The following is a 16,622-nucleotide window of genomic DNA, read 5'->3' on the forward strand; positions in this document are numbered from 1 at the left end:
ATTCACACAAGTACAACTCACACACACATAACCACAGTCTCTGGCCGCTGAGGCCAGACTGCAGAAAGCAATTGCTCCTGATGGGAAAGCAGTCCATGGATGGTGGGGTAAGGAAGAGGCTGTGTCAGGGAGGAGGAACAACATGTAGGTTTGACAACATGTAAGTGTTACGGAGTTGCTTTGAGAACTCAAATCCCTCAAGGGAATGCGACGTTCTTTTCAAGAAACATTGAGAAAATTTAGAAAATTGACATTTGAAGTTAACTGCAGAACGATTCTAACGCCACCAACATACACTGCGCATAAGGAGCATGAAGATAAGGTACGTGAATTTAGTGCTCATATGGATGTGTAGAGGAAGTTGTTTTTCTCTTGTTCTATTTGCGAGTGGAACAGGAGGGGAAATGGGGAAATGATACAGTGGTACAGGGTACCCTCTGCCATGCACCGTGCGGTGGCTTGCAGAGTATCTATTCAGACGTAGATGTACATGTAGTTGGTTGGGCTGCCGGATGGGTAAAGTGCTGCTTGCGGGAACATGCAGGGGCATGCTGGGATAAGGTAGGCCGGCTACACGCAGTCAGGATGTTTGAATGGGAAGCAGTGGCGGGGAGTGGGGGGAGAGGGGGGGCGCAGAAAAGGAGAGAAGCAGAGGAGAGGAAAAAAGACTAGTGAGTGCATTTGGCGGAATGGAAAATTGCGCAGTACTGGATTAGGAGCAGGGAAAGGGGTAAGTAAGTGAGAGACAGGGACTAACAAAGGTTGTGAGCAGTGCTTATGGCAACATAGCGTGGAAGAGGAGTTCCCACTTGCGCAATTCACAAAAGCTGATGTTGGTAGAAAGAATCCAGATGGTGCAGGCTATGAAGCAGTCACTGAAGTGACACACATTGCTTTTGGGAGCACGTTCAGCAACTGGGTGATCTGGCTGTCTCTTAGCCACAGCTTGTCTGTGGCCATTCATGTGGATGGAAATTTTGTTGGTTGTGATATCCACGTCGAAAACAGCACACTGATTGCAGCTTAGTTTGTAGATCTCATGACTGGTTTCAAGGATGGCCCAGTCTTCTATCGGATAAGAGATGCCTGTGACTGGACAGGAGTACATGGTAGTGAGAGGATGTATGGGACAGGTCTTGCATTTAGATCTATAGCAGGGATATAAGTCGAGAAGCAAGGGGTTGGGAGCAGGGGTGGAGTAGGAATGGACAAGGATACTGCCATGGTCTCTAACCAGCTGAGGAGCACCACAGTCCAGCGTCCATGGACAAACCATGAAAATCCACTGCATTACACCACACACAAACAGATCCGGTCTGCAGCAGATTTGTGAGACTAGATCCGATGGGCAGGGCATGCACATTAGTGGGAACCGAATGGCTTCAGATCGGCAGGCCCGATCCATTACAGATACACACAGAAACGGCCTCTGGTTTTGGCCCATTGTGGAAATCCACTCCAGCTAATCAAGAGCCACAGACAGCACGTTGACGAACTGCGACCACAGTGATCAATCCATGCAACAGATAATTTGTTCAAATACTCCGAGAATCAATAATAATGAGGATAGGTAGCAAGTCACTGTAAAGATGATTACTGAGCCACAGACAGGCATTTAGAAAAGACAATCCCACACACAACTAAATTTTCAGCCATAGCTTTTTGTTAGAAAACGGGAGCATACATACATTCACACAACCACTCTGACACAACTCACACACAGGACAGCCATCTCTGGCAGCTGCATCTATAGTCTCTGAGAATCAGATCCAAACAAATCACTCTTCATGCTTCCTTGCCTCTCACTGGCAGCTGCTAGGCTAGTGGCAAGAAGTGGTGGCAGCAATGAATGAGGGAGTAGGGAAGCAGCGCACATACTCAGCTGAACCCGTGCGCGACGATGCACGACACCTCAGTAAAAAACTATTTCATCTACTGAGACAAAAGTGAGATTTTTCCAGCGTCTTTTTCCAAATTTCCCTGATATTTCCATGATTTCCCTGATGTGTTTGAAATACCCTGATTTCCACAAACTACAGCAACCCTGTAATTGCCAACAAAGATTCCACCGCTATGGTCATGAACCGCAGGAATTATTGGCAGGACTCAGCCAGCTGCCTGATACATACACCTGCAAAGCCTGTCACAATGAGCCCATTCCAGAAATCCAACAGGATCTCCAATTTCTTCTCAAATCCCTAGCCCCCCCCCCCCAACCCTCCCTCCCTCCCTCCCTCTCTCTCTCTCCTCCCTCTCTCCTCCCTCCCTCCCCTGCCCCCTCAACCCAGTCACACCCCACACTTCTAACTTTTATGCTTCCTAAAATCCATAAACCCAACCATTCGTAACACTCTGTTGTGGCCAGTTATTGAGCCTCCACTAAGAGAAACGCTGCTCTCATGGACCAACACCTTCAGCCTATTACCTGTAACCTACCCTCCTATATAAAAGTCACAAACCATTTTCTCCACAGACTTTCCACAGTTCCTGTTCTTTGCCACATGGTGCACTACTCGTCACTAGTGATACCACCTCCCTCTACACCATCGTACTTAATGTCCATGGCCATGTTGCTATTGAACACTAGTTTCCCCAAAGCCCAACTGACCCCAAACCTACATCATCATTCCTGGTCACCATCACCAACTATATCTGCACCCACAATTCCTTCTCTTTTGAAGGCATTACCTACAAACAAATCTATGGTATAGCAATGGGCACCCGCATTGCTCCATCCCGCATCAACCCTTTCAAGGGCCATCTGGAGGAATCCTTTGTAACCATCCAGAATCCCAAACCTCTCACATGGTTCAGATTCATTGATGACATCTTCATGATCTGGACTGGGGATGAAGACACACCATCCACATTCCTCCTAAACCTCAACACCTCCTCCCCCGTCCACTTCACTTGGTACTCCTTGACCCAACAAGCTACCTTCCTTGATGTTGACTTCCACTTCAAGGACAGCTACATCAGACCTCCATCGATACCAGACTTACCAGTCAACAGCAATACCTCCACTTTGACATCTATCAACCATTCCGTACCAAGAAGTCCCTTCAGCTTAACCACCCGCAGCCATTACATCTGTAGTGACCAGCAGCCCCTCTCTGAATATAATGAGGGTCTTACTGAGGCCTTCACATACCAAAATTATCTGACTAACAGATCTCCCTTGCCTTGTCTCTCCAATCACCTACCACCTCCCGCATACCAACTGTTGCCCCAAAAAGAAGCACTTCCCTAATGACACAGTCCAACCTAGAACTAGAGCAAATGAATCAAATTCTCTGCCAGGGTTTCGACTGCCTCTCGTTGTGCCCTGAGATGAGGAATATCCGATGCACTATCCTTAATACCCTTCACATAGTGGTATTCTGTGCCCTACTGAACTTACACAGTATCTATGTCTGTCCCTATTCCAGACCTGCTCCCAAACCCTTGCCTCGTGACTCATATCCCTGCAATAGACCTATAGAAAGACCTGTCCCATATATCTCCCCACCACCACCTAATCCAGTCCAGTGACAGGCATCTCCTATTCCAGGGCCACCTGTGAAAACAGTCGTGTGATCTACAAATTATGCTGCAACCACTGTGCTGCTTTCTATGTGGCAATCACAACCAACAAGATGTTCGTCCATGTGAAGGGTCACCAACACACTGTGGCCAAAGACACCTGGATCACCTAGCTGCTGAAAATGCTACCCAAAACAACATGTGTCACTTCAATGACTGCTTCACAGCCTGCACCATCTACCATCTAGATTCTTCCTACAAATACCAACTTTTCTGGACTGTGCAGGTGGGAACTCTCCCTGCAATATGAGTTACATTCCCGTAATCCCGTTGTCTCGTCATTTGTTAGTTAGAAGAAGGCCTGGTGGCCGAAAGTCCCCCCCCCCCCTCCCCCCCCCATCTGAAACTCAACCTCTTCTTTGCATAGTGAGTAGCAATCTATCCTTTCTATAATACTGTCATTATGCAGCCTGGATTTTCAGTTACTTCCAAATAAATAAGTAGACATGAATAATAAATATGTAGAAAGCTAACATCATTTGCTATATTTAAAAAGCTTTCAGAGTTTGCACATAAAAGATTTGGATGCATCATTAGCGCATCCTTGTATAATGTTAACATTACAAGTAAAATAAGAGAAAGGTAACCACCCACCAATAGCAGATCAACACTTGGCGCACAGAAACACATAACAGAAAACCGCAATCACACTAGCTTTTGAGCACTAGATATTTTTCTTATCAAGGGTACACACACACACACACACACACAATGACACTCATAGCTAGAAGTACACTCCACCATGGCTATACGACTGCGCGTTAGTGCGTCGGTGTGGGCGTGTGAGTGAATGTATATACTTTTGCTGGAAAAAGAGTTAGTGCTTGAAATTAGTGTGAATGCTGTTTTCTATTAAATCTTTCTGTTCTCCATGCATTGATCTGTTGTAGGTGAGTAGTTGCCTCTCCTTTATTTCATGTACTGCTACATCCAGGAATTTTCCATTATTGTTTAACATTATATATGTTTAATGAAAACATGTGTGGTAACAAAATACCACAGCAAGTACAGTCCAGCTTTCATGTAAATTAAATGATTAAAAATTTCAAAGACTGGCATTCAATACTCAATCATATGTTTTGAAAAGTATTATGCGGATTACAACAAAATGCATGCATTCATAAATATGTACTGCAGTGCCTGTATTGTTCAGAAGTATGATGCGATGTTCCTTCAGACATTCGTGGATGTCTGAAGAATCAGACAATACATCGACTACAGCTGTTATGAAATATGTGAAATGTATTCACAGTTGCAAATATGGACAACCATCAGCTGTATAACTAAATGACAACATAGAAAATTTGTGCTGGGCTGGAATTCAAACCGTGATTTCCCGCTTATCGCAAGCAGTCACCCATTCATTTTGCTATCCGAGCACAACCAGGCCACACCCAAACTTTCACATGTCATCAATCACATGTATACAACCTTCATGTGTTCATCCATTATGTATATTCTTGTACAGGTGAGACATTTTGATTGAAAGTTGCTTGCCAGATGTTATTTTTTTAATAGAAAGTTGCGTGTTCAGTGTCTGTGGATAAATGTCTCCCCTGTACAGGAATATACATAATGGATGTACAAGTGCAAGTTGTAAGCACATGGTTGATAACATAAGGAAGTTTGGGTCTAGCTGTGAGTCCTGCTCGGATAGCATAATGCTAAACCGACTGCTCACCATAAGCGGGAAATCCAGGTACGAGTCCTAGTCCGGCACAAATTTTCATTGTCATCATTCCACCACACAGCTGATTGCTGTCAATATTCACAACTGTGAATACGTTTCTTGTATTCACAAATATGTTCTTGTAATGAAAATTAATAACAATAATGAAAGATGTAACACACACATCTAAAATCCATATTGTCCTCAGTAGTAAATAACTTAATAATGTGTTAAAAAAAACTTACCACAAAGTCACAGTACAGGATAGTACCACCCTTCCTCACTACTTCCAAGTTAACACAAGAGGATGGGCCACAGCTTTCAGTTTCAACTGGCCTGAGAGGAGACACACATGCACAAACACAATTATTTCACCATTTGTACTCAACAAGTCCATGCATAAAGAAAAAAGAAGGTTTCAGGCTCTTACTGTAGTACTAAGCACTGCAATATTCTAAACATTATAAATAAAATGTATTCAGTGTTTCAATGTTAAAATTCCTTTTTGGAAAACGTGTAAAGAAAACATATGAAAGTGCTTGTAAGATGGAAGAAGGAAGTGATTCTGTACACAACTGCAGCTATGATGTTGATATCCACAAGGCTAAGTGAGTAATTTCTATATAAATTGCTTCTAAATTAGCAGCAAAATATTTTATTTAGCTTGCGCTGGTTGTATTTCTTCATACAAGCTTGTTTCGGCTAGTACGCCATTGTGAAGTGTACCTGTTGATATTAGAATTAACTTAATACTGAAATTACTGAAAAGTATTATTAGATACGTGAGCTGTGTGCCCAAGGAAATCGTGTCGCCAATTGTTTAAAAATCTGAAATTATGAACAGCACCCTCCCTATATATCTATGATATTATCACTTTTTGTTCACCAGTTTATAATTATGCAAGGAGCACTGCTTTTATCACATTTACAACCCAAGAAATAAAGAAAATCTATGCTCCATGCTCATTGTTTAAACTTATATGCTGCTCAGACTCCCCAGTATATTGATATGAAAATTTACAACAAATCAAAAGCCAAGATTCACTGAAAAGAAAGCTACATGATACTCTGCTAAGCGATGCTACTACTCAGTTGACGCTTTCAGGGACGAAGAACTGAATATTTGAGCAGGATGTAGTTTATAAATCGTCTTGTTATGAGAATATGTACAGGTATCTTTTCACAAAAAAGTTGCATTAATGTTTAAATGTAACTCCATCTTATTAACAATAGCTTTATATCAGAGAAATTTTATTAACCATATTTTGACATATCTCCTGTACTCTAATCAAACAATTAGCATATGTATGTTACAAGACAAATAAATCATGGTTCACAACAATTCAACAATTCATAAAATTCAGTATGCTTCGTATAGAGTTGTTTTACAATTTTACTTACATCTAGGTGGGGTGATGTTCATAGTGCATCTTGGAACACATTTGTCTCTTGAAAAATTGCATGAATCACATAATTTCATCAGTATGGAATATACTATTTTTGGCCAATAAAATGACAGTTCTCGCTCCTATCATGCTTCGTGTTTACCGAGTGAAATGTATCTCTTAAGGTCATACATGGTGGTTGTGTATAATAATAATAATAGAATTTTGTTCCTGACTGCAGTTAAAGGCTGTCTATGGTTTTGCATATCATGGGGTTTTTATTCATTTTCTTTTTTTAAAATTTCATTTAAGTCTCCTACAGAATTTTTATGTTTCAAATTAGTTTATTTATTGAGAATGTCATTGGGATATTTATCTGTATGAGTGTAAATTTCTAGTTCTTCCAAAATGTTCATGGTGGGACTTTAGGTATTGTATGTAGAATTTTTAAACCATTTTCAATGTGCTCTGCTGTGTGGTTTTGGTTCTACAGGTGTAAGCAGAAGTTTGACTGGTTGCTTTCACAGTTCCTCATACATTCTTTCAATTGAATTGTACAGGTTTACAGAACAGTATCATGAGAACTTTCCAAAAACAAAAGTTATCAATGGGTCGATCTCACCACCATCTTGAACAGTTTCTAACTTTTGGCTGTTTCAGGTGAGGACACAAATCTCTGCACCACCTCTCCATTTTGTCATCCTCCATGACATTCCAGTTCTTCCCTCCTATCTTTTCACTTTCTTGTAATCAGTTCAGCCATCTGTACCTTAGTTTTCCTTTTATCTTTTTTCTCAAAACATCATGTCAATCATCATCTCTGGTATCCTCTATCCTTCCATTCTTCTCATGAGACCACACTATTCCAATCTTGATGTTCATATTTCATCCTGAAAAGACCACAAACCATGCTCCAAGTGGGAATACTTGGTTTTCTCTTGAGTGCAATAGGACATGTTCCCACCCCAGTTCTGCAATCAGTTACAAACAGATTGAGTGTATTACCATAAGAAACAGAACAGCTCTTCTTAAGTGAGTCTCTTTCTTACTCACTTTCAGATGGTTCTATCAGAATCTCACAACTGGCAATCCCTATCAGACTGAAATTCATACACAAATCTGACCCTTTTAACTGGACACATGGTGATTTCAATCTTGTTACATTAAAAAAAAAAAAAATTATATATATATATATAATAGAAGGAAACATTCCACGAAGGAAAAATATACCTAAAAACAAAGATGATGTGACTTACCAAATGAAAGTGCTGGCAGGTCGACAGACACACAAACGAACACAAACATACACACAAAATTCAAGCTTTCGCAACAAACTGTTGCCTCATCAGGAAAGAGGGAAGGAGAAGGAAAGACGAAAGGACGAAAGGACGAAAGGATGTGGTTTCCCTCTCCTTCCCTCTTTCCTGATGAGGCAACAGTTTGTTGCGAAAGCTTGAATTTTGTGTGTATGTTTGTGTTCGTTTGTGTGTCTGTCGACCTGCCAGCACTTTCATTTGGTATGTCACATCATCTTTGTTTATATATATATATATATATATATATATATATATATATATATATATATATATATATATATATATATATATATTTATTTATTATTTAAAAAGAAAAAAGATGATGAGACTTACCGAACAAAAGCGCTGGCAGGTCGATAGACACACAAACAAACACAAACATACACACAAAATCTAGCTTTCGCAACCAACGGTTGCCTCGTCAGGAAAGAGGGAAGGAGAAGGAAAGACAAAAGGATATGGGTTTTAAGGGAGAGGGTAAGGAGTCATTCCAATCCCGGGAGCGGAAAGACTTACCTTAGGGGGAAAAAAGGACAGGTATACACTCGCACACACACACATATCCATCCATACATACAAGACACTGCTTGTGTCTTGTATGTATGGATGGATATGTGTGTGTGTGCGAGTGTATACCTGTCCTTTTTTCCCCCTAAGGTAAGTCTTTCCGCTCCCGGGATTGGAATGACTCCTTACCCTCTCCCTTAAAACCCATATCCTTTTGTCTTTCCTTCTCCTTCCCTCTTTCCTGACGAGGCAACCGTTGGTTGCGAAAGCTAGATTTTGTGTGTATGTTTGTGTTTGTTTGTGTGTCTATCGACCTGCCAGCGCTTTTGTTCGGTAAGTCTCATCATCTTTTTTCTTTTTAAATAATTTTTCCCACGTGGAATGTTTCCCTCTATTATATATATATTTATTTATTTATTTATTTATCTTCTGTTGGGAAACATACTCTCTATTTTTTCAATTCTTAAACTGCTTTCTTTCATGCTGACATTCAACTTTTTGTGCACATTGTGCTCACCAACAATCAGAAGTAGCTCCATTTCAACAATTGCTTATGTGGTATCACCACTGCAACATTTTGCATTGAAGAAAACACTTATCACAAATATGGGAGGGGGGGGTGGGGGGGTGTTTGAGTACTCATACAATCTACCAATAGACCAATGGTCTAGCCTTGGCAGGCAGAGACTGCGGTCATGTGTGTGCACACGTGTGCGCTGTGTGTGTGTGTGTGTGTGTGTGTGTGTGTGTGTGTGTGTGTGCGCACGCGCGCGCTTGTGCACACGCATGCGCTGTCTAATTCTAATGAAGACCTGTTTGAGCAAAAGCAGCTGCGGGTCAGCATCTCCACTACATGGTGATTAGCAACTATCTTTTTCATAGCATTGTCAATGGATGAATAAGTTCTGTCCAGCATTTTATACTTACACAAATGACATCAACATATCAGTCAGAATAAATGATTACAGAAGCCCACAATCACTGTGTTGCTGCACAGCACACTGCAGAACACAACAGTAAAAGAAATAGTTGCTTGTTCTCTGATGTTCTACTTGACCTCCAAGATTTTAGGCTGCCCAATGAAATCGAATATGTTTCATCACAAGCAGAGGATGCCACTATAGGTGGAATATTGTTAGCAAGTGAGGCTGATTTTCAACAGAGGCAATTAATGGTGTACAACAATGGACGAGACCTTACAGCATGCATGCATTTACTTTTTTTCTAACTTGTGGATATAATACTTTTTACAAAAACTACATAACAGATCTGGTCATTCTACCCACACATTCTCTGACAGTGTTACTTCCTGCTTTGTCAAGCTAGCAGTACTGTAAACTATAATGGTAACGCCAAATAATACATTTTTCAGTTACAGAGAATGAGCTACACCAGCCTCACTACTTGCATGTGGGTTCTTGTTCATGAATCAAGATTTGTCTCTTGCTTAATAAATCATGTTCAGATCCAGATTTTGGTAATTGCTAGCACAAATGTGATGTGAGCATATTTTAATAGTATGTCACACCCAATTACTGTGAAATTATACAGTATCAGAAGATGCAGCACAAGCAGCAACACCAGGCACTCCAGCTCCCCCAATAATGATAACAACAATGTTTACATAGTAGGAGATCGCAGCAGTTCATCCAACACTTTTTGTCACAATCAAACTAATACCAGACAAACCTGGTACTCTTGTCACTATTTCACTTTCATGCTTTGCTCTTTATTCGTTGACAGCAGACAGTGACTCACAACAGACTGACGTTAAACTGATCTGTTGCATGCTGCGGGGCAGACACACAACATCACGAGAGTTTTAAATACAGGTTAGCAGTTTATAATGTCACTGTCCTTGTCATCTCATTGTGGAAGACTTGTGCATTTTTTGAAAACCAGAAGCCAGACACACCAGTGTGCTTAAAAATCCACACCATGCCTCTATACATACGGTCATAGTAATTGCTTGTGGCTGCCATGACTTGAGTTTCTCAAATAAAATTTTATGTCTCCCAGGTTGCAATACAAGAGGTTACATTCTAAAACTTACCCTTGCTTGAGGGTGCACCTATTGAGCCACCACCATTAATACACATATATAAGGTTATATAAACTACAGTTACATACTACATTGTCTTCATAATGTCTTTAAGAAATATCCGCAGGAACTTACAGTTATTCATTTTAATCGCAAATACTGATTAAAGAAGAGAAGAGACTAACCCTTCATCCATCAGTAAAGGAACTGGCTTTGTACGAAGAATGCTGGCCCAGAAACTGCGATCACAGTAACCAAGAAGAATTAAAAGGTAGCACCACAAGAACGTTAATAGCGGACAGCGAGCAGCGAGTTCCAAAAATATCTTATTCATGTTCCCGACCAGGCTGTCAGTTGGACTCACTTGCACCATCTCCATGGCTGCTGTGGCAACCTTACAGTAGCTACCTAGAAAACAAACATTTTTCACACAGTACATGGACCAAGTGAACATCTCACATGAAACTGTAATTAATAGGAACTATTTTCATTTAATCTTTCAAATCAAAACCTACCTGATTCAAACATGTATATACAGTACAGCAGGAAGTGAGCAAACTGTTCCTGTAGGTAATCCCAGGCAGGGTCAGCTGCTGGATTGAAGGCTTCTTTATGAATCCGTTTGCCAACCACACTAATAACTCTGAGTAGGAACCTACACAAAAAGATTGAGAAATAATACAAGCACAGGATTTCACTAAAAAAATCGTCTTAGGAGGCAGTTGAGTTACATTCTTTGGTGAAGAAGAGGGCACGCAAGACAAATCAACACTTAGCTGATTATTCAACAACATTTTATCAATCATCAAAAAATTTAGTCAGGTCAGACAGTTAGACAATAATGTCCCTTACTATCTGTTATATGTACTTGAACTGCACTCACATACATAATGAGATCATACTCTGCAACAGCATTTACAGTGACTGGGCTTACAGCAATATGAAGCAACTGATGTAGAACCATGAAAATTGAAATTCAGGGTTCCAGCATTGTAATTAAGGTAAATTATGGAGAGGTAACAGAAAACAGATAGCATGTCTCTTCAAGAAGCATTCATGAATTCCATTTGCATAGTAAGATAAACAAAGCAAATCAACTATAACTAGCCGCTAAACAAAATGTTAATAAATAAGCATTACATGACAACATCTGGTGGCTAACAAGGTAAATCTCCCTAAACAACATTCAAGGTGTGTTCACAATATATTGTAAATAATAATCATACTTTATTTCCCTTAAAATGCAAAACAAAAATAAGCTCATGATGGTAATTTGCTTTCCAAATACTGATAGCAATATACTAATGACCCCATCGGGACCTCCCAAGTCAAAGCTGCTCAGCTTGATACTATGAACTGGAATGGGGTATGTTTGAAATTTGAATGTTAAGTGGGAACTGGAAAATCTGGAGAGAAAGGGAGACAGACAGGATGTTGGCAGACATGGTAAGAATGAGAGAACTGAAATGGTCAGAGAACGAAGATTTATGGTAAGTCAAGGTGGAGAACTGGGTGGGTGACTATTAACAATGCAACCAATTCTTATCAGAGTTGAATTCATGTCCGTAGTATCCATCACTGCATGACAAAATACAAAACATGAGGAAATTCAATTACTGATAAAATATGTCACAGTCCTGGAAAGATGAAATGTTATACAGAGACAAATTACAGAAGAATATGGATTCACTGGAAGAAACAAGGTAAGAGAAAGGCTTCTGGTTTCAACATCAGCTTTTGACAGACTGCAACAACCAGCTCTTCCTAAATCACCACAGAGTAAGATAAGATTTACTCAGTAGAGGGTGGGAGAATATATCAACTGGAGTGCCTCATGGTCAGACAGAACATTTAGGCTCTAAATACTAGCCTGAATATGATTCTGAGATGCATATATGAGATCAGATGATAAACTGGTAGAGGGTGCAGAGCAAGAGGCTCTCTGAAGCCTGATGAGATTCACAACTTTGTGCGCTCTGGAAATGCTGGCTAATTTTTCGATAACCAACAAATAACTTAGAAGATAGAAAGTAAATAAACTGAGTAAACTAAAACTTCCTTTATAATAAAACTAAGTGCCAGACTGGGATTAGGACCTGGGGCCTCTGCCTTTCAAGACAAACTGTTCTACTGAGCTATCCAAGCATGACTCATAATCTGCCTCACAGATTCACTTCGGCCAGTACCTATTCTCCTGAATGAGATTTTCACTCTGCAGTAGAGTTTGCGCTGATATGAAACTTCCTGGCAGATTAAAACTGTGTGCCGGACCAAGACTCAAACTCGGGACCTTGCCTTTCGCGGGCAAGTGCTCTACCAACTGAGATACCCAAGCACGTGCTTGGGTAGCTCAGTTGGTAGAGCACTTGCCCGCGAAAGGCAAGGTCCCGAGTTTGAGTCTTGGTCCGGCACACAGTTTTAATCTGCCAGGAAGTTTCACCTATTCTCCTACCTTCCAAACTTCAAAGTTCTCCCAAATATCTTGCGGGGCTACCACTTCAGAAAGAAAGGATACTGCGATGAAATGCATCAGCCATGGCCAAGTGAAATGCTTCCTACGTTTCCAAAATGAACTTCCCCTTTAAAACAGAGAATGTGCTGATTTGAAACGTCCTGGCACATTAAATCCGTAAGAATTAAAGTTCAGAGAACACAAATAAAATCTTTAATGTTCACCAATGGCACTGTTATCTGACAAAGACAGCTAAGAACTTCAAAATTACTGAACAGAATGGATCATGTCTTGAAAATAAGTTATAAGATGAACCTCAACTAACGTAAAACACAGGTAATAGACTGTAGTCAATTTAAGTCAGGTTCTGCTGGGAGAATTAGATTTGGAAATGAGATACTCAAAAGAGTAGATCAGTTTTGTTACATGGGCAGTAAAATAAGTGAATATGGCAGACGTGAAAAAAAAATAAAATGTAGGCTGCAACAGCTCGAAGAGCTTTTCTGAAAATGAGAACTACAAACTTAAACATTAGGAAGCCTTTGCCAGAGGTATTTGTTTGGAGTTTAGCCTTATATGGAATTGAAATGTGGGCAACAAACAGTGCAGAAAAAAAAGAGAATAACAGGTTTCGAAATGTAGTGTTACAGAAGAACATTGAAGATTATATCTGGGTATATCAGACAATTAATGAAGAGGAACTGAACTGAATTGGGAAGTACAGAACATTATGACACAACCTGACTGAAAGAAGGGGTCAGTTGATAAAGACATAGTCTGAGAGATCAAGGAATAGGCAGCTCCATCAGGAAATGATATGTGGGGAATAAAAATTATCATGGGAGACCAAGTACTGACCCTCTAGTAAGCAGGTTCAGGTGGAGGTATATTGCAGTAATAGTGCAGATAGGAAGAAACCTACACAAAGTAGACTAATGGGCAGAGCTGCAGCAAGTCATTTTTCAAGCTGTGGACTGCAACAAGAACAACTAATATGGGTTCAAAAGAACAACAGTGACAACCAATGAAAAGAGAAGAACCAAGAATTTCTGTAGAAATGAAACTTCAAATCACAAATTTCACACAAAGAGTGCAAAATAATGATGTCACAAGATCTGAAAAGTGCTCAGTAAATATGAAGTTGAAAAGCTAGGAAAGAAAGCTCTGGCATATTTCATAAATTGTGGTAATAAACAGTGGAAAGTGCAGGACAGAATAACAATAATATTGAAAAAATAGAACTGCAGAAAGGCAGAATGAAAAAGAATGCTAGAAATGTTTTCTGCTTTCAGACATTGCCCTTCATTACAAGTAGAAAACACACACATTCACACAAGCATTACACATACATGGTCAATATTGCCTCCAGGTGCTAAGGCCCCGCTGCAAACTGCGTCTGAGGTGTGCAGCAATCCGGGTAGTGGGGATATGGAGTAGTCATGAGGAGGTGAGAGGTCATAGCAAGGTAAGGAGGGAGAATGATGCTAATGCTGCCTGCAGAAGTGTGCGGGGATGTGGTGGGGAGATGTAGTGGGTGTGGACGGAGGCAGGGAAAAGGGGGGGGGGGGGGGGGGACAGGAGCAGGTAGAAGTAGAGAAGGGGAAATTACTATGCAATTGCTATGATGAGAGAAAAGGTGTGTTTATTACTCAAGTAGGAACAAGGATGGGGATAGGCAGGAGGAGGAGGAGGAGAAGGACAGGGACTAATGATGGCTGAGGCCACGGAAATCACAGGAATGAAGGATACATTGCGGGCAGAGTTCCCACCTGCACAGTTTAGAAAAACTGGTGTTAGTAGGAAGAATCCGGATGGCACAGGCCTGTGAATTATTCATTAAAGAGAACCACATTGAATTGGGCACATTTCAGCACCTGGGTGGTCCAGCTGTCTCTTGGCCACAGTTCATCACTGCTTATTCATTCAGACAAAATGCTTGCAGTAGTCATGTGCATGTTGAATACGGCCCAATGGCTGCAGCTAATTTTGAAGATCACCTCGTTGCTTTCACAGGTGGTCCAGCCTTCGATGGGGTGAGGGATACCTGTGACTGGGCTGGGGTAGGTGGTAATGGGAGGATGTATGGGACAGGTCTTGTGTCTTAGGCCTATTACAGGGTTATGGGCCATGTGGCAACGGGTTAGGGGCAGGTTTGGAGTAGGAATGGAACAATATTGCACAGGTTGAGTTCAAAGCAGAATACCACTGTGGGATAACTGGGTGTGACAGAATGTAGGACACTGCTCATTTCAGTACACAATGAGAGGTAGTCGACCCCTGATGGAGCAAGTGATCCAATTGCTCCAGTCCTATATGGTATTGAGCGACGAGAGGAGTGTTGCTCTGTGGCTGGACAGTTGTTATGTTATAGGCGGTAGGTATGTTCAAATATGTGTGAAATTTTATGGGACTTAACTGCTAAGGTCATCAGTCCCTAAGCTTACACACTACTTAACCTAAATTATCCTAAGGACAAACACACACACCCACATCGGAATGCCCGAGGGAGGGCTCGAACCTCCGCTGTGACCAGCTGGCGGTAGGAGACTGGGGAGGCAAGGAATTGAAGATCTGTTTCCGGACAAGGTTGAGGGGGGAACTGCAGTCTGCGAAGGCCTCAGTGAGATCCCTGGTATATTTCGAGACGGACTGCTCATCATCACAGATGCGATGACCACACGTGGCTAGACCGTATGTGTCTTATTTATGTGAAAAGTGTGAAAGTGGAGGTACTGCTGGTGGTTAGTGGCCTTAAGATGGACAGAGTTATAAATGGAGGCATCAGAGAGACAGAGGTGATGTCCAGGAAGGTGGCTCATTAGGTAGAGGAGAACTAACTAAGGCGAGTGGGGGAGAGGGTGTTGAGGTTCTGGAGGAAAATGGTACCCTCACGCTTAGTCTACGTCATGAACACATTGTCAATCGATCTGAACCAGGTGAGAGGTTTGGGGTTCTGGGTGGTTAGGTAGGATTCCTCCAGATGGCCGTTGAACAGGTTAGCATAAGATGGCGACTTGCAAACACCCGTTGCTGTATCACAGATTTGTGTGTATGTGATACCTTCAAATCAAAAGTAATTGTGAGTGAGGATATAGTTAGGCATGGTAACAGTGAAGGGAGTTGTACGTTTCGAGCCTGTCAGGCACTGAGAAAGATAGTATTCAACAGCAGGAACACCGTGGACATTGGCGTTGTTTGTGTACAGTAAGGTGGCATCATCAGTGATTAGGAGGGTGCCAAGTGGTACAGGAACAGGAACTGTGGAGATTTGGTGCAGGAAATGATTGTCGTCTTTTATGCAGGAGGGTAAGTTACAGGCAATAGGCTAAAAGTGTTGGTCCACAACAGCAGATATTCTGTCTGTGGGTGAAGAGTAAATGGCTACATCAGGCATCGTAGGTGGTAGGGTTTGTTTACTTTACAAAGCATGTAGAAGGTATGAGTGCGGGACGTGGTGGGGTGAGGAGACAGAGATTTAGGGGTGAGGCTTGGGACAGAGCTAAGGATTTGAGGAGGAAATGGAGATTCTAGCTGACATCTGGAATGAGGTCTATGTGGCAGGGCTTGTTTAGTGAGAAATATGACAGCTGGCAGATCCCTTCCACGAGGTAGTCCCCGCGGTTCATAATCACAATGATGGAGCCTTTTTTGGTAAGCAGGATCATAAGAA

General features: G+C 41.4%; 1 protein-coding gene across 1 annotated transcript in view; it reads right to left on the bottom strand.

Moving 5' to 3' along the window:
- Positions 1-16,622, bottom strand: part of LOC126175120 (huntingtin) — a 539,564-nt gene that overhangs the window by 217,590 nt on the left and 305,352 nt on the right. The window contains exons 28-30 of the mRNA XM_049921673.1: positions 11,012-11,155; positions 10,686-10,904; positions 5,497-5,587 (exon numbers count right to left, since the gene is read on the bottom strand). Coding sequence (XP_049777630.1) covers positions 5,497-5,587; positions 10,686-10,904; positions 11,012-11,155 — 454 coding nt within the window. The remainder of the gene's footprint in view (positions 1-5,496; positions 5,588-10,685; positions 10,905-11,011; positions 11,156-16,622) is intronic.

Source organism: Schistocerca cancellata, chromosome 3 (genome assembly GCF_023864275.1).
Source record: "Schistocerca cancellata isolate TAMUIC-IGC-003103 chromosome 3, iqSchCanc2.1, whole genome shotgun sequence".
Taxonomy (NCBI): domain Eukaryota; kingdom Metazoa; phylum Arthropoda; class Insecta; order Orthoptera; family Acrididae; genus Schistocerca; species Schistocerca cancellata.